This window comes from Nelumbo nucifera, chromosome 2, assembly GCF_055504915.1.
Source record: "Nelumbo nucifera cultivar China Antique chromosome 2, China Antique-T2T, whole genome shotgun sequence".
NCBI lineage: Eukaryota > Viridiplantae > Streptophyta > Magnoliopsida > Proteales > Nelumbonaceae > Nelumbo > Nelumbo nucifera.
This window is the reverse complement of record NC_142650.1, coordinates 29607488-29625490: the sequence shown is the minus strand read 5'-3', so window position 1 is coordinate 29625490 and position 18003 is coordinate 29607488. Positions and strand designations below refer to the sequence as shown.

The window sequence follows — 18003 nt, the reverse complement described above, 5'->3', positions numbered from 1 at the left end:
AATTGATTGCTATAGATATTTATAACTGCCGATAGTGGCTTGTAACAACCCAATCGTGACCTATAACAACCCAACAAACTCTGCTCATATCTCTGGACGTGGACGGCGCGTGTAAACAAATCTCAGAGGAAGTGTTGCTCGCCTGAGTCGTGGGGTGTGCTGACCTGGGTCCGAAGTGTCCTGGGCCTGGGCCTGGCTCTCCATAACTGGGTCGGTCCTAACATCCCCTTCCCCATCAAGAATGACCTTGTCCTCAAGGTTGGTGGTAGGGAACTGCTTCTGTAACTAGTCAAAATCTTCCCAATTAGAACCCTCCTGTGGCAGCCCCTTCCAAACGACCAGGATTTGTTTGTGAACCTTGCTGCCCTTCTTCACCCAACGGATGTCCTTAACATGTTGTGGTTCAAACACTATTCCACCGGCCTCCGTGAACGGCAGAAGTGTGGGACTGGTAACATCGGAGGAAGATAGGCAAGGCTTCAAGAGGCTAACATGGAATATGGGATGCAACTGGCACTCTGCAGGGAGGTTCAGTCGATAGGCAACAGCCCCAATGCGTTCAACCACCTGAAATGGCCCAAAGTACCGGGGAGATAATTTCTGGGTCGACCTTCTCGCTAGGGACGCCTGCCTGTATGGTTGGAGTTTCAAGTATACACAATCCCTAATTGAAAACTCCAATTCTCGGTGCTTCCTATCATAAGCTATCTTCATACGTTGTTGGGCCTGCTGAAGATGGAACTTGAGGGTCTTAAGTATCTGGTCCCTTGCTGAAAGCTGGCTTTCAACTTCAGCAACAGATGTTGTTCCCTTTTCATACGGTATGATAGATGGAGGGCCACACCCATAGAGCACTTTGAAAGGGGTGGTTCCTGCTGATACCTAGAATGTAGTGTTATACCAGAACTCGGCCCACGGTAACCATTGAGCCCATTGTTTGGGCTTATCTCCCACAAAACAATGCAAATAGGTCTCCAAACATCGGTTGACTACCTCCGACTGCCCGTCTGTCTGTGGATGATAATTGGTCAAGTGAAGTAGGTGCACCCCTTGAGCGGAGAAGTAAGCTTGCCAAAAAGAACTCATAAAGATGGGATCCCGGTCTGTCAAGATGGAGAGGGGAGTTTCGTGGAGTCTGGCCACCTCCCAAATGTAAGCTTGAGCCACAGTGGACGTTGAATAAGGTCTGGAGAGGGCAATGAAGTGTGCGTACTTACTCAGCCTGTCCACAACCACCAGCACTACCGACTTCCCTTGAGAGGTGGGGAGCCCGGTTATGAAGTCCATAGTGACTTCTTCCCAAACTCTTTCTGTTGGCAAGTAGCACATCTCGCTACATACTCCTTCACCACGCGCTTCATGCCTTTCCAATAATAGTGCGAGGCCAAACGTTTATAGGTACGAAGAGCCCCTGAATGTCCTTGTGCTGAGTCATGAAAGAGTCGTAGCAACTCCTGGTGATGGTTGGATCTGACAGAAATCACCATTCTCCCTCTGTAAAGGAGAACATCACCCTTCACAGTGTACCTATCGGTGAGAGCTGGTTCCTTAAGAACTTGGGCCCGAATCTAGGCTAGGTGAGTGTCATTGTGGGCTTCCTGCCTTAACTGGTCCATCAAGGTATAAGTTGGTCGTGACACCACAGTGATGTGAAGGTCTTCCACCTGTGAGAGTGCGTCGGCGACAGCATTAGAAGGTCCCGGCTTGTATTCAATGATAAAGTCGTAGCCCAGTAACTTGTAGGCCCACCTTTGCTGGTCAGGGCCCAGAATTCTTTGCTCCAGCAAATGCTTGATGCCGCGGTGGTCTGTGCGCACAATGAATCTTCGGCCCAGGAGGTATGCCCTCCACTTCTGCACTAACAGCGCGATTGCCATGAGTTCTTTCTCGTATGTGGACTTGGCTTGGGCCTGGGGAGAGTGGGCCTTGCTGTAGAAGGCCAATGGTTGGCCCTGCTGCATTAAGATTGTGCCTACCCCTTTGCCTAAGGCATCCGCTTCAACCACAAATTCTAATGTGAAATCGGGAAGAGCCAACGTTGGAGGTGTGGTCACAACCTTCTTAAGTAACTGGAAGGCTTCATCAGCTTTCTGATTCCACTCAAATGCATGCTTCTTCAGTAGGCTGATAAGTGGTGCCGCCAGGACTCCATAATCTTTAATGAAGCAACGATAGTACCCAGTAAGCCCAAGGAACCCCCTGAGGGCCCGTGGGAGTTGGGCCTAGCCGATGCGACCATGCAAGCAATCTTCTCTGGGTCTATATGCACCTGGCCGTCGGAGATGATGTGCCCTAAATAGTTAATCTGGGTCTGCCTGAAGGAGCACTTAGAAGGGTAACTTCTGGAGAAGTTTGTCTTCCATACATTTCTTCTGATCTACAGCTTGCTGATGTTCTCACAAAAGGTGTTGCAAAGAATAAGCTGGAACATGATCTACGCAAGTGGGGAATGTATGACATCTATTCCCAACTTGAGGGGGAGTGTTGAGTGGGCCGATTTATGTTTAGATTGTTTTCTTTTAAATTAAGAAGTTGTTGGGCCTTGGGCCCATTAGTTTTTTATTTTTAAAAGAATTGTAAGTACTTAGTTTGAGTTGCCGCCCCACTAGAGGCATCTTTGTAATATCGCATATTTAAGTTAATTATAAATAGAATGAGGGGCTGGCGGCTAGGGTTATGACTGACTATCCTAGTCGACCTTCTCCTTTTCTTCCCTTTCCTCCGTCTATTGCTGAAACCCCCAACTTTCTCCTCTTCCTTTCACAAGAAGCTTGGCTGAATCGGCACATAAGGCTTTCTACTGGAAGTAAGGGGCCCGGATTGCGCTCAATTTTCAGGTAGGGGTTCCTTTGTAATGGGCCCGCTTGAGGTCCTGTAAACCTTCCCAGTTTCTTGAGCCGATCCAGCCTTTCTTCTTGTAATTTGACTAAACCAACAGTCGCAACCAACGCAGCTGGTTACATGGTATTTACTTCAATTCTGATATCATCCCTCAATCCCCCATCAAACTCGTTTTGGTGTCATTTACCATTCCCGTTTGCCTTACTCTAGAGAGGGACTCATTGAAGTTCTCATAGCTAGAGGGTCCGAACCTCACTCGTAGAGCCTTAGTGAGATCCAACCAGGTGGTTTGGGGATGGGTCTTCCGGTACCACTGGTACCACATAATTGCTTCGCCATCCATGTGAATGGCAGCAATGGGAACTCTTTGCTCAATAGGGGTCTCATGAAATTCAAAATACCTCTCAACCCGGTATATCCAGGGAACGGGGTCATCACCTGAATACAATGGGATGTCGATCTTGGCAGCCTTGACAAGGAAGACTCCACCTCACCGGCTTCCACTGCTACTACTGGATCCCTCGACCTCTGAAGCTCTGGGTGCCACTAACAGCCGTTCGAACTAACCAACCAATGCTGAGAGTGTTTCCTTGATGTCTCTCAACTCATTGGTGGTCTGTCGCACTTCCCCATCGATTCGGTCAATCCTCTCCTCAGCCACCGTCGTTCTGGTCGTCGGCATGGAAGCTAGACTCTGATACCAACTGATAGGGTTGCTAGTCATGTTACAGAAGAAGAGCTGGTTCGAGGGAGCTCACCCTCCTGAAATGAACGAGAGAGAGAGAGAGAGAGAAAGAAAAGAGAAGAGGAGAGACAAGAGAAACTCTGAACTATTTCATTCATGCCACTCAATTGATTGCTACAAATATTTATAACTGCCGATAGTGGCTTGTAACAACCCAACAAACTCTGCTCAGATCTCTGGACATGGACGGCGCATGTAAACAAATCTCAGAGGAGGCGCTGCTCGCCTGAGTCGTGGGGTGTGCTGACTTGGGTCCGAAGTGTCCTGGGCCTAGGCCTGGCTCTCCATAACCGGGCCTGCATCTGGGCTGGTCCTAAAAGATTTCATCTTTAAACTTTCTTTCTGAGGCTGGTGCTGCTACAGTCTCGGGTTGGTGTCCTCTATCTAACACCAAATGCTTTGAGATTGAAGACAATGTAATAGTCAAAGTGCTTGGGTTACCTTTCAATCTTTGGAAGGAGGAAGTTTTACAGTCAATAGCTTTAATCTGTGATGCAAAATTATAAGGTGTTTTTGATTGTGATCTCTATTCAGTTGCAGTGAGTTTAGGTGGTGTTAAACTCAATGACATCCCATGGAAGATAGAGGTTGTTTCAAAGGGTTTAATATACCCCATTTGGCTTGCTACCTCCATTGAAGCCCATCTTTGGAAGGAGGGAAGAAGGGAGGAAGATGAAGGGGCAGAACAAGCCTGGTTGCTTGGTATGCAAGGCAAAGTAGACACTACAAAAAGGCTAAGTCTTCTGAGGCAACTAGGAAAAAGGAGAGAAAAGAAAAAAATTTAACTATTTGGGGAAAGTTGGCAGGGTGGGCTGAGGGATGGCAAGTCCTATGTTCAATCGGTGACAGGAGGCTTAATTGGAGGTAAACTTGTGCCAGGAGTTCAAATTTCAAAAGAAACTGAACTAAGGCAGGCAAAGGTTCAGGGGTTAAGCCAGTCTTGTGAACCGGTCCTTTCTGGTCGGGGGGCTGGGCCCAGGCCGATCAAAAATTAAGGGGCCCTTTTCCTACGAATGGGCCAGCCGGATTAAAAAGAGTCGACCCAATTTCTAAAGTGCCATGCTCCAGTTTAAGTAGGCACGTGACCAAAGGTTTGGAGAGGACGATGGACCAAAAAAATGGTCTATCATCGTCTCCCATGAGAATTTCTCTTCTACCGCTCACAGGGGAGAAAGCTAGCAGCAGCGGAGCAGCAAGTTCGAACTGGGTATGGGTTCCAAGCAAGAAGACAAAAGTTTTCTCCTCGGAACGGCACAATCCGAGGTTCAAGAAGCACTCGTTGACAACGGAGTTAAGGAGTTCCCTCTTTCCAGAGACAGTAAATCAGGTCTTTACGGACATAGTTAAGATCTATGCGATGGAGGAAGAAGGTAGCTCAGATTCAGAGTCTGAAGACTCCTCAAGTATTGGAAGTGTGGATCTGAAAAAAGCCAAAACCCTCTGTGATGAGAGCATTCACACCAAGCTGCTTTTTTTGGAAAACGACGACTTGGATTTTCAGTTTCAGCCCAGAAGATGCACTCTCAATGTCTCTTATCACCTACGGATTTGGGGTTTACCACAGATTTTACAGAGGAGAGGCAGGGGACACCGGTTCTTAAATTAGCTCCAGTTCACTAGAGCAACACAGCACTGATAGAGGAATAAAGGAACAGGAATTACCTTGGTCACCAATCACAGAGTTATCAAGGGGACAACTTACAAAGGAAAATTCTGATGCAAGGATTAAAACAACATTGGTTGAACACAATGGGAACCCACAGTCATCTTCTTTGGAAGGATTAACCGCGACCTTGCCCCTATGTGTTTCCCCTCAAGAGTTTTTGACATCTTCCCACAACCATTCAAGTAATAGTGTCAATTCGTTTTATGGTACTGATGTGGGTTTTCTGCCTGAAACAGGTACTCCTGCAGCTCAACTTGATGCAGCAGCCATGATTGGAAGGGACAAGGGGGGCAAAGAACAAGAGGAAGTGGTAAGGGGAAGAGAATCACAGAAAAAGGAGTTAGAGATGATCTGGGATAAGATCTGTATGTTTTTGGAGGAGTATAAGAGAAAAGAGGAAGAGGGAGGGAAGGGTGAGGTTCAAGAAGGTTCAGCAAAAACAGGGGATCAAAGTAGGAAAAATGCAAAGGGTGAATCAATTATGGGAAAGATGCAGAATGAGGAAGTTGCCATTATTCCATCCTAGTCAACAGGGTAGTTACTGATTTTTTCCCAGCTAGCAGGGGTTTGAGACAAGGTGATCCCATGTCGCCTTTCCTTTTCACTTTAGTCATTGATGCTTTTAGTAGACTCCTCTCAAAAGCAGATAGAGTTGGATCCCTAAGAGGGTGGAGAATAGGTAGAGACAGAGTGTCAGTAACCCATCTCCAATTTGCAGATATAATAATCTTTTGCGAAGGTTGTGATCTGACAGAGGTAAGGAATCTTAAGGATTTTTTTTTTATCAATAGGAATCTGAAGGATTTAATAATTCACTTTGAGTTGTTATTGATCAAAAAAATAATAATAATTCACTTTGAGAAGGCCTCAAATTTGAAGGTAAATTTTGAGAAGAGTTGTGTTGTGTGGGTTCATTTGAACAGAGAGGAGGTGGAGTCTATAGCAGCCTTGTTAGAATGCACTTGCTCTCAATGGATTCTATCCTATCTAGGACTTCCTCTAGGTGCAAATCCAAAAGAAAGTAGGTTCTGGACTCCGGTGGTTGAAAATTTTGAAAAAAGATTGGCAGCTTGAAAGAGGAACTACATCTCCGTGGGTGGTAGAGTTACTTTGATTAAAGCAACTTTAGCCAACTTGCCTTTATACTTCCTGTCAGTCTTTAGAATTCCTAAAAAGGAGGCAAAGAGGTTGGAAAAACTGATGAGGGACTTCCTATGGGAACTTGGTGAAGAGAAAAAAGATCACTTGATTAGGTGGGAGGTGGTGAGTCAGAGCAAAAAAGGACTAGACTTAGGGAATGTGGTGAGTAAGAATGAGGCTCTTTTAGGTAAATGGCTTCGGAGGTGGCCCCTGGAGAGGGAGAGGTTGTGGCATGAAGTAGTGAAAAGTATCCATGGTTGTTCTGAATCAAGTTGGGATGCGGGGGTATCCCGAAGGGCTTTGCTCACAACACCTTGGAAGGCTATCTCTGGCATTCTCCCTAAATTCCTCAGATTTGTAACGTACGATGCTTGTTCTGGAACTCTATTCTTTTTTGGGAGGATACTTGGGTGAGCACTTAACCCCTAAAAGACCGTTTCCCTTCTCTCTATTCCATCTCCCTCTTTAAAAAGAAGCCCATTTCTTGGTTCCTTCCCCCCCGCCCCGATTTGCCCTTTGGCTTTAAATTGGGATTTTGGGTTTCAGAGAGGGTTAAGGGATGAAGAATTTCATTGTGTCTCAGAGTTGTTGCTTCTAGATTCGGTGTGTCTGGACCCCACTAACCCAGACAAAAGAGTCTGGGCTCTAAACCTGGTTGGGTCTTTCACTTGCGTGTCTTTCTTTAAAGCCCTTTGCTCTAACCCTTTCTCTCAGATCTTACCTGTTAAAGAGGTTTGGTCAAGGCCAATACCCCCCAAAGTAGCAGTGTTCTGTTGGGAAGCCTATTATGGTAAGATCAATACTGTGGAAAACTTGCAAAAGAAGAAACCTTTTTTATGTTTGTCCCCAAATTGGTGCTTTATGTGTAAAGTGAAGGGTGAGGACTGTAACCATTTGCTGATATCGTGCTCCTTTGCTGCCAATATTTGGAACTGGGTTGTTTCTTTATTTGGGTGCAGGTGGAACTTGCCCTCTTAAGTAAAGTTGTTGTTCACTCCAGATGCTCTTGGGAGATTGACAAAAAGGGGGAAGATAATGTGGAAATGTATCAAAGCCACCAGCTTGTAGATTTTATGGGAGGAGAGAAATGCTAGAATATTTCAAGAAAAGGAAAGGAGTCTTGCTGGAGTCAAGGAATGTATATTGGCAAAGACAATTTCATGGCTGCAATCTTCACAATTGTTGGCAGATTTCTCCTTTGATGACTTAAGGAGAAATTGGGAAACAATGGCTTCTACAGTCTCCACTAGGAACAAATTACAAGTTGAATGGAAACCCCCACCGGATGGAGTGGTAAAATTGAACTTTGATGGCAGCTGCCAAGGTAACCCAGGGCCATCCGGAATTGGAGGGATTCTGAGAGATAAAGACAGCAATATGTTGTCTCTTTTCTCAGGACCAGTGGATGAAGGTGATTCTGTAAGGGCAGAGCTACTAGCAGCAATACAAGGTATACAAATGGCTAGTCAATTAGGAGTGAACAATTTGTTAGTAGAAGGAGATTCCAAGGTAGTAGTGGGCTGGCTGAATAGCCCAGACACAGTTTGTTGGGGCTACAGTTAAAGAAAGTTAAATGGATAACAAGAAATATGACCGTTAGGTTCCAGTGGGTTAGTAGATCAGCAAATGTAATGGTCGATTCTCTGGCCAAGCAAGGGGTGTCAAGGGGTGATCTGTTTTGGGCTACTTCGTAATTTGTATCTAAGGTTTGGGCATGTTTAGTGTTTATGATTCAGTCCTTGGGGGAGGTAACATCTCGTGCCTCTTCCTAGGCTGCTTCTATTTCTAATATTTATTTCAATAAAATTACTCTCATTTATCAAAAAAAAATCAAGGTACACTTAAGATTGGAGACTAAGAGACAACTCAATGTGACCATTTCCATTACCTTGGTTCAATAATTCATAAAAGGGAAGAATGCCATCTAATTCCATATAGGAATGCCCATACTAAAATCCAGTCTCTTCATTGACAGATTATCAGGAGGCAGCAAGAGTAGATCCACCCACTACCACCACCAGAGGTATATGTGCTGGGTCCCACCCCCCCCCACCCCATTCTTCTTCCCAAAATAGGTTTTATTTTCACAATTTTTTGTTTTGTCTTGTCCCCTACAGCCCCACTGTATATGCGACTATGCTTCAGGGTTGGAGTGCATCTTTTATGCATGGTTCATCTGCACTTCGAGCCACACAAACTATAAACTTCAAAAGTCTTGAGTATCAGTATACCTTGTCACATTTTGAGGACATCTTGTCTTGAGTTACACTTTGAAGGATACAACCTCTTATGCATCTGAAAACATTGATCCGCACACAGATCAGTGTTATGGTTAGTAATTGAATGTCATGCAAGAGTTTTAGCCCTTTTCATTGATGTTAATACACTTTACACCTTGTCAATAAAAGGGACAAGAAGGAAAAGGAGTCTACGGGATTGGGATAACTCTAATCTCTTGATTTTCTTCTATGGCGGGAACATTGGATTGCAAACCAGAATGGCAGGTAGTCGTACCTACTGATAGAAGACTTTTACTATCTTTTGTTTATTTATTTATTTTTTTATTAACAAAATATGTCAAAATTTATTAATTAAGAACAACCAAGCACAACAAGAAGTTGTTGGTTTACAAGTAAAATAAAAGCCATGAACATAGCCCTTGCTATCTCATACCAAATCCAAGTCATACTTTACTACAACTGAGCCCAAAATAATTGTTGGCTGATCTTTGTACCCATTGAGTTACCAGTTGCAAATCTCTAGAAAACCAGTCAAAACATCTTATTTCATTTCTGTAGTTCCAGTTTGCTGCAACTCATTTTGATAACCAGCTTACAATCACTTTGGAATCTCCTTCAATAACCAGTTTATCAACCCCCATATCCTTTGCCTTTTGCACCCCAACCACTGCTGGCTTGAGTTCCGCCCTAATGGAACCCATTTCCCCTATTGGGCCGGAGTAAATTGCAAGTAAAACACCATTCTCATCTCTTATTACTCCCCCAAACCCAATAATGATTATTTTTGTTTTGGTGCTACAAAAAAGTGGGAAAAAATCTGCAGAAAATTAAGAAAAACAAACTGTTAGTGATCAAAAAAAATAAAAAAATAAAAAAAACTTTGGACATGTTTCCTGAGGAATTTCCAATTGCATTCTTCAAAAGATGCTGGAAACTTCATGAGGGAAGATTTTTTTATAAATAACTGAAGTCATTTCATTAAATAGGGACATGGGCCAGCCACACCAGAGCAATGCAGCTGACCAAAGAACAATACAAGCTCAAAAGCAAAACCAAAACCACTCAGAAACAAGAGAAAATATTACAGGATACATCCTGGTCCAGGGCAACCCCAAACCAAAGCATAACTCCCCACCCCAGCTCTTGCCAAGGAATCTGCTGCTGTATTAGCACTCCTAGGAACCCAGTTGAATGAGGGGTTCAAATTGGAACCTAGAGAGCAGCCCAGTCTCACCAACGGTCCTAACCTAGAGAGCAGGCCAGTCTCACGAACGGTATGAACTGCCAAGGAGATTGAGTCTGAGTACCAATGTTTGACAATCACCTCCCACCTTCACATTCCTCCACCCTTGCATCATTATAAGCTTTAGTCCTTGAATTAGAGCCAATAACTCTCCTCATTGAGAATTTCCTTCCCCAGTTGGACCCAAATAACTAAGGATGATGATGCCTTGACTGTCCCTCACCACTCCTCCCACTCCAGACATTCCCGGATTGCCCAAACAGCACCCATTGAAATAAAAATTATACCTCTGTACTGCCAATGGAGTCCACACCAAAGACTTTGGGGGTTACTTGTGGAGAAACCAGCTATACAATATTCCAACCTCTCAATAAATCATTAAGAGATGCAACAGAAAATTCTTTACATTTGATGGCTCAGTGCGCAGCTCTTAAGGTTATTAGTTCAATTAGCTCCTCAACCTGCTTGTGTTTCTCTTCAAAGATTTTCGCATTCCTTTTGCACCACAACCCCCACAAGACAGCTCTACACAATCCCACAGAACTCTTTGCCTGCCTTTGCGTGGCACCATTCATCATCCCTGTTTTGAACAAATCAACCACTTCAAGAGGTGTTACTCATTCTCTTCCAACCAGTGAAAAGAAATACTGCTAAACCCAAGAAGCATAGGAACAGCATAGTAAAAGGTGATTAGTATTTTCACCATTCTTTAGGCAAAGAACACACGCATGAGGGGAAATTGACCAGTTTCTCCACTTTCTTTGGAGTCTCTCACAAGTGTGTATGATTTGCTTGGCTGCCTCCCAACAGAAAATCTTCCACTTTAGGGGGAATCAAGCTTGACCACAACTCGTTAGATGGAAAGATTGGATTATCATCTGCATGAATTAGGCAATTAAAGAAGGAAGCACAGGTAAAAATGCAATTTGCAATTGGGATCCACACTCTCTCGTCCACCCCGGAAGGAACCAAGATTACATGTACTGGTTGCAGGATTTTCTTGCAAATTCAAACATATAGGAGGCAGCCAATATGACCTTTATATCTTTGATTCCTAAACTGCAGGGGCATCAGATATCCAAGACCATTGTCCCATTAGCCTAAGTGGGAGCATCTGCAAGGTGTTGTCCAAAGTGCTGGCAAACAGAGACAGAAAAGTATTGAACTCCACTGTATCTCCATCCCAAGGAGATTTTGTAGATAGCAGGCAGATTTTGGGCATGTCTCTAATAGCCAATGAATGCATCGATTCTAAGAGACAAGGAGTGACAGGTTTTATTTGCAAAGTGGACATGCAAAAGACTTATGACCATGTCCACTGGAATTTTATGGACTAATTATTGCAGAAAATGGATTTTGGGGCGCATTTGAGGGATAGATAGAAGCTTGTCTATCTTCAGCAATGCTCACAATCCTTGTAAATGGCAGCCCAAAAGCATAATTAGCAAGGAAAAGAAGATTAAGACAAGATGATCCTCTCTCCCCATTTCTTTTCATTGTAGTGGCTGAATCCCTTTCAAAAACGGTAAATAGAGCCATGGAGGGTGGTTATTAGAAGGCTTTAGTGTCAGGGAAAGTAGTCAGCCCACTGCCCTTGTTCAACCTGTGGATTACTCCATCCTGTTTTCAAGGGCAGAGAAATAGGATATGATCTTCTTAGGATGCTTATTTATATTCTTTGAGGAAGTCTCAGGGTTGAAAATTAATTTAAAGAGTGAAGTAAACCTTGTCGGGATTCGGGAATGTGCCAAACATTGGGGAGTAAGTAGCAACTTTGGACTGTAGGAGTGGATCACTACCCTATAAATTTGTGGGCCTGCACTAGGTGTGAATTGTAGATCAAAAGAATCGTGAGATCCTGTCTTGGAGAGGATGAGGAAGCTGTCCAGCTGGAAGAAGGGCTATTTGTCGAAAGGGGATAAAGTAACACTCATTCAAAGTGCCTAATCAAATTTTCCAATATACTACATATCATTGTTCAAAGCTCCACCCTCTGTTTTAACTCAAATGAAGCAACTGAGAAGAGGTTTTCTATGGGAGAGTCTCAATGATGAGAAAAAAGTTCCACCTGGATGCCTGGTCCCAAGGTATGCGTGCTTTATAAATTAGGGAGCCTATGAATTCGATATCTGTCCCATATGAATGAAGCCACTGAGAAAATGGCTTAGGCATTTTGGTGAAGAAGCTGAGGGTTTATGGAGACAGACCATTCATCAAAAATATGGTAGTCTTCCTTTTGGGTAGGAGTCAGCACTTGTCATTGCATCTTATGGCTTCAGTTTATGGAAGGGGATCATGAAGGGTAGCAATAGTTTTCCCAATTTATCAGATTTGCTCCTGGTGAGGGGGATTGAATTTCTTCTTGGAAATCCATTTACGTGGGGATAGCCCATTGTCTGAATCATATCCATCCTTATTCAGATTAGCAAGGGATAAAGAGGCAGCATTGATGAATTACTATGAAATTATAGGTGGCCAAGTAGTGGTGACCTGTTTTTATGTGTAGTATATTCAATTGAGAAGCAGACAGGTTGATGGCCTTGTTAGAGCAGATCAGTCTCATGCAAATGCAAATTCAGACAGGTTCCCAAGACCACAAAGCATGGTCTGCAGCTAAAGAGGATTTCCATTAGCTCACACTATGAGGTTCAGCAGGATTGTAGGGGTGAGTCTCTCCAATGGAAATGGATTAGGAAAGCTCATATTCCTTCCAAGGTAACCTTTTTTCTATGGACTGCCATTTTGGAGGAAATCCTAACAATTGACAGGTTGAGTGTAATGCACTAATGCTGCCCTGGAATCAGCCAATCACATCCTGATATATTGTCCCCTCAGGTATGGCATCTGGTCATGTGTCTTGTAGCTCCTTAACCGCCCTTGGGTGATGCCACTTTCAGCTGACAGATCTGGTTGCAGCTTGGCCATCCTTGGTTGTCAGCAAAAGAGGAAGGATCATATGGAACCTGACTCCTTTCTCCATCTGTTGGAGACTTGGAGTGTTTGGTGGAAGTGAAATCGTAGAAACTCTGAACAGAAATGCAGTCCCGGGCAAGGAGAAAACAGTCAAAAGCTGAAAGTGTTCTGGTGAATTTGAATTTTTATGCCTTTCAGCTTTTCAGGGTTTTCCTTTAAGAATTTCAGGAATCAGTGGAGGATTGTTTTTGGCTTGAATCCTTGATCCTTATATCTGCTTTTTTGGATAGTAACATACTAACATCATAGCATTTTTGCAAAGCCTTTGTAGAGTTTGGAGGGAATCTCTCCTTGTTTGAATATAATTACCAATTATCAAAAAAAAAAGAAAAAAACAACAACAAAATGCTAAATTTAACAGCTCAATGCCGCTTTAGAGAGATAAAACTTTGACGGTGTAAGAATGACCAAGAACATTTCATCATTGGAAGATGGAAGATACCGTGACAAAGAATCCATCCACACGCATACAGATAATGACCACATGCATACAGAAATATAATTGCATTCTAGACAATTTTTCTCCCAAGCAAAGAATAAATAAACAAATAAAAAGAGTGGCATTTGAGATGAGAAATACGCAATTCTACAGTTGCACATTTATGGATATATAAATATTAGTGGATTAAAATACTTCATAAAAAATAAATGCAGCAAAATGTTTAACTTAACATTAATGCACAAATAGAGAAATAAAATGCAACTACCTGATAGTAAATTGCATGGTACAAAAAAAATAATAATCAGAGTTTTGTACCCTTAGAAAAGAAGTGATTAAAAAATTGGACTACTGAAGACAACAAGAAAAATGATTACTAGAATTAACAATGAAAAAAATGGTATTTACACATTTATTCACTCTCAAAGTATATGTTTGAGAATCCAATGTTTTTATCTTTATCTCCACAGTGGCCTCAGAACATTCAGCCTCATCACTCCCAGAAATCATTAACTCGTTGGCATCATTACTTCCCATCCTTCCAGGAATGCCAATTAGCACCTGACAGAAACCAACAAGGAAAAACTGTGTCAAAATAAGAAACAATGCATCAGAATAAACACTTCTAGAGGAATTAGAGGCATAATTCTCAAGCACTGCTACCACTAGTCCAAAAGACTATCTGGTGGGTACTTTCATCAATAATATATAGAGAGAGTTTCAAAAACAACCTTGAAAAGATAGGTGATAATTGAGAAAACTACAATTTAACTATTCTTGGTAATGCTGCTTTTTCAAACTCTAGAGCCATCATCCCAAATAAGGCAGATGGAGAATCTTCCACATGATACAGATTTGGTCATTGACACGTTTGGAGAACAGACACAAACGACAAAGGAATTTTCCACAGGGCATTTTGGTGCACAGACATACTCCAAATTTATCTGCACATCATCCTCTATTGGTGGGGCAAATTTCAGCCTGAAAACCGCTGTTATATGTTTCCACCACTGGATTCTTGTTTTGTCGTTTAATTTGTGATGTCCAGATAAGATATCAACATAAATACAGATACAAAAAGGGATATGAGTCTCCATTTCCTAAGATTCTGGACAATGACAGAGTACAATACCCATTTAATATGCTTGCATTTTCTGGCCTCTGTGTTTATTTTTTAAAACAATGGATTATTGCTCAATATTTATATCTTGCCAAAGCAAAATTTAGTTAAACTTCTAAAATGTACAGAAATTTTAAGGTATCATTTGCTAAATCATACCATTTTATACATTTTAAAAATACTAATACAGTAATACTATAAAAGCATCCAGGCAGCAATTAGTGTTGTATCAGCTGCATATCAAGTCTAACACCAGTAAGCTAGGATGCACACGTCCACAAATCTGAGTAAATTAATCATGTAAAGCATTTCACCTTGTTCATATTTTTTGAATGTTGTTGGGCTTCTCCTATAAGGAGGCAAAACAATCCAGGCATCCAGCACACATGTTACACATTCATCTGCCTTAAACTAAATTTGATGGCCATCACCCTACCATATCGGATTAGAACGGGCTACTCTTGGAAGTTCACGATGCAAACACTACCTAACCAATCTCATTAATTCATAATTTCCAATGGAAACCAAATTGTGGTGCACAACACTAACGTAACATTGAACTGCATTACAATCGTTCATTGCTGCGTACTCGAAATAGCAATAATTCATCCCATAATTCATAACTTTACCAGCTTGCACTCTTTTCTGCTCAAGAACTTTTAACATAGCCTATCACAGCAACCCTCTATCGATGCTCAGTTTCCAGTCTCGATTGAACTTGACAAAGCACCAGAACTTCAAGTAACTCCGGTGTCCTCAAACGACTCAAGTCCACACGATATGTTACAGCCCGATCTGCAACTTTCTTCCTCCGCATTGAAATCCTACCCAATTAAACCCTAACAGTACTCAAATCTGGTTAAAATTAGATCTTTCCGCATTTAACGGATTAGGTCGACAATTTACTAACAAGCTTACGTTTTAAAAAATCAGAAACAACCATGGCGAAGGCCTGCATCTAAATCCTACTCTGGGTAAATCATCGGATACGTTAAAGCAAAGATCTTTAGAAGAAAATCGCATACAAGATATTAAAAAAAGGTAAAATAAAATAAGAAGGCGATCGATCAATTTGATTGAACAAGAGGGGAGCATTAAAATTACCTGAGACGGGCGGTTTCAATGGGAGCTTTTTTCGAGGGAAGAAACCTCGAGAGGGAGAGAGGAGAGTGTCTGTAAGTGCTTTATTCTCCTTTTATCTCTGGCTCTGGCTCTGTTCTCTACTTCTCTTTCTCAGGGTGTGCAGTGCGGACGCAAGCAATCTCTAGTTACTTTTATTTTCTCGCGTTTGATGCAATTACTTTTTAAAGTCAAATTTTGTGGATACTATTACGGAGGTGCAGGCCTAACCTAAACTTGGGTTAAGGGCTCGGTTTAGCCCGGCCTAACCCAATTCAATCCATATCTCAATATGCATTTTTTAATAAATTTTATGAAGAATGACTGTTTAGCACACCTTAAGAATCCTTAGCCCACAGTACAGTTGGGGTAGGTGTTTTAGAGTGGAGGTATTTGTCATTTTGAATTGTATAGAATTGTAGTGAAATTCATAATTATATAGTGTACTTTTGTAAATATTATAATTGGGCTCCAAAGCCCAATAAAAATTGCTTATATAAAAATGCAATCAAAAATTATTTTTAACCTGACCAATCCAACCCGAGCTTGAGACTTACCCAATTAGTGTTGGGTTAAACTCAATTGAGCCTATATTAATAAATTTGGACTTGATCTTGGATTGGGCCAGGCCTGTGCTTGAAGTTTGAATCTTAATATTGGGCATGGGTTGCCTCAACTCCAATGTTCTAAATAAATATCAATAAAACGTAATTGCTTTTGCCTATGAAGAAATCAACTCATGATGTTATAAATAAGATAATATATACTACTAATAAAAGAGTGAATAGTCCCATTTTCTGTACTTTTCATTAGACATTTTTACCCTTTATCTAAGCAGCATACAACGGGCATAAAAAGGGCATATATGTCATTTATTCTCACTCAAAAAACTGTCCACTTATAACTGTTCAAAAACTGCCCATGAATTATAAATAGTTTTGTCTTGGAGATACTATCACGTGCAAATGCACGTACATGTTTACTAGTAATTAATAAAAAACTAAAATGTTAATTAATTTTCCCAACATTAACAAATCATTTGCACAATTTAGACCTCCAATTCCTTAGCTATAACCTAGAAAAAAGGTTAACATACTCGACCTAATTGAAGATTAAAGTTCAAACTAAAGATAGTGGAATGAGATTGATGTGAACATGATAGACTCAATATTGGTTGTCCACCGTTCAAGATGATAGTCACTGGTTGTGGTTTCCCTGATTTAAATTCAATTCGTATCATTTTATCGGAATCCAATAAGAATCCTATTCAATTCGATATATGCAATATAAATATATTTATAAAATATATATTTATATATAATATATAAACATATACTTATTTATATGTAACATATATATACACGTGTATATATATATATATAGGTTTGGATATGGGTGGTGACAATTTGATCCAATTTCAAAATGAATCTTACTTTATGATCTAATTTGATTTAAAAATTTGACAATGGGTATTTGAATCCAATTTTATTGGATTCAATCATGATCTGATCCATTTGCACTCCCCATGTTTTGCATAGACTTTGAGGGTTTGGGTGCAAAATGGATCAGATCATGATTCAATCTAGTCCAAAGTCCGATCATATGTTATCAGATTCAAAAAGCCCCATTTTTTATCTTCATATCAGATAATAGGATCCGAACAGGAAAATTAGATCGCATTCAAATCACCCATATTTTATTTGATATATATACATATATATTATTTATATTGATTTTTGTAGTTTTGTTATATTATTTATTTTTTATAATATATATGTAATCAAAATAGTTGAAAAGATACTTGTATTTTTTGTTTTTCTTTATTTAAATTGTTATATTTTGTAATAATTTATTTATTAAATAAATCATATCGAATTGGATCAAATCCGAAAAATATGATTGTCTCATCGGATTCGAATTCAAATCCATGTTTATGAGATCCAATCAAATCTTCATATCGGATTGAATTTGCAGTTAATAGTGTTATATCGGATTCAGATATACCCTGATTCGAGTCCAATCCAATCTGTTTGCATCTCTATTAGAGGGCCTTGCTTCCATTAAGGGATCAAATGAGGAGTTTATGGACAAAGACTCAAATGAAAAGGGAAAAAAAAAAGAAAAAAACAAACATTACATTGTTCAGTAAAAGACTCTTTACGAAATAGGAATAAGACATAAAAGTGTTTTTGTTTTGTTTTGTTTTAAATTATTGTATATTCTCTTTAAAGGCAAACCACTAACCATTGACCGGATTGAATGGTTCAATGGTTATACATTATGGGCCAATGATTTGCCGACTAAATCAATATTTTGCTATTTTTGTAAAAAATAAAATAAGCAGAACAAGAAAGTCTATCTCAATTGCATAACAATCACATATATAGGCATGCATATGGTGTACTAGTAGGCCTTGTGCGATGCACGAGCTTTGTTAACTTTGACCCCTAATTTATTGGCATGTGTAACCAAGCTTT

At 40.9% G+C, this 18003-nt stretch overlaps 1 protein-coding gene across 10 annotated transcripts in view; it reads right to left on the bottom strand.

Moving 5' to 3' along the window:
* Positions 1–15654, bottom strand: part of LOC104588575 (ubiquitin-like domain-containing protein CIP73) — a 48950-nt gene extending 33296 nt beyond the window's left edge. For 2 of the 10 annotated variants that reach the window (XR_016082489.1, XM_088898054.1), the window contains exons 1-3: positions 15512–15654; positions 15037–15262; positions 13696–13848 (exon numbers count right to left, since the gene is read on the bottom strand). Coding sequence is in view for 4 of the 10 variants with exons in the window: in XM_088898054.1 (XP_088754180.1) it covers positions 13696–13824 (129 nt within the window). In the remaining 6 variants the exon portion in view is untranslated. Of the gene's footprint in view, positions 1–13695; positions 13873–14721; positions 15263–15511 lie in introns of those variants that run through there. The other 8 variants (XR_733822.3, XM_088898053.1, XR_733823.3 and 5 more) reach the window with 5 other exon arrangements.
* Positions 15655–18003: the final 2349 nt, after the last annotated feature.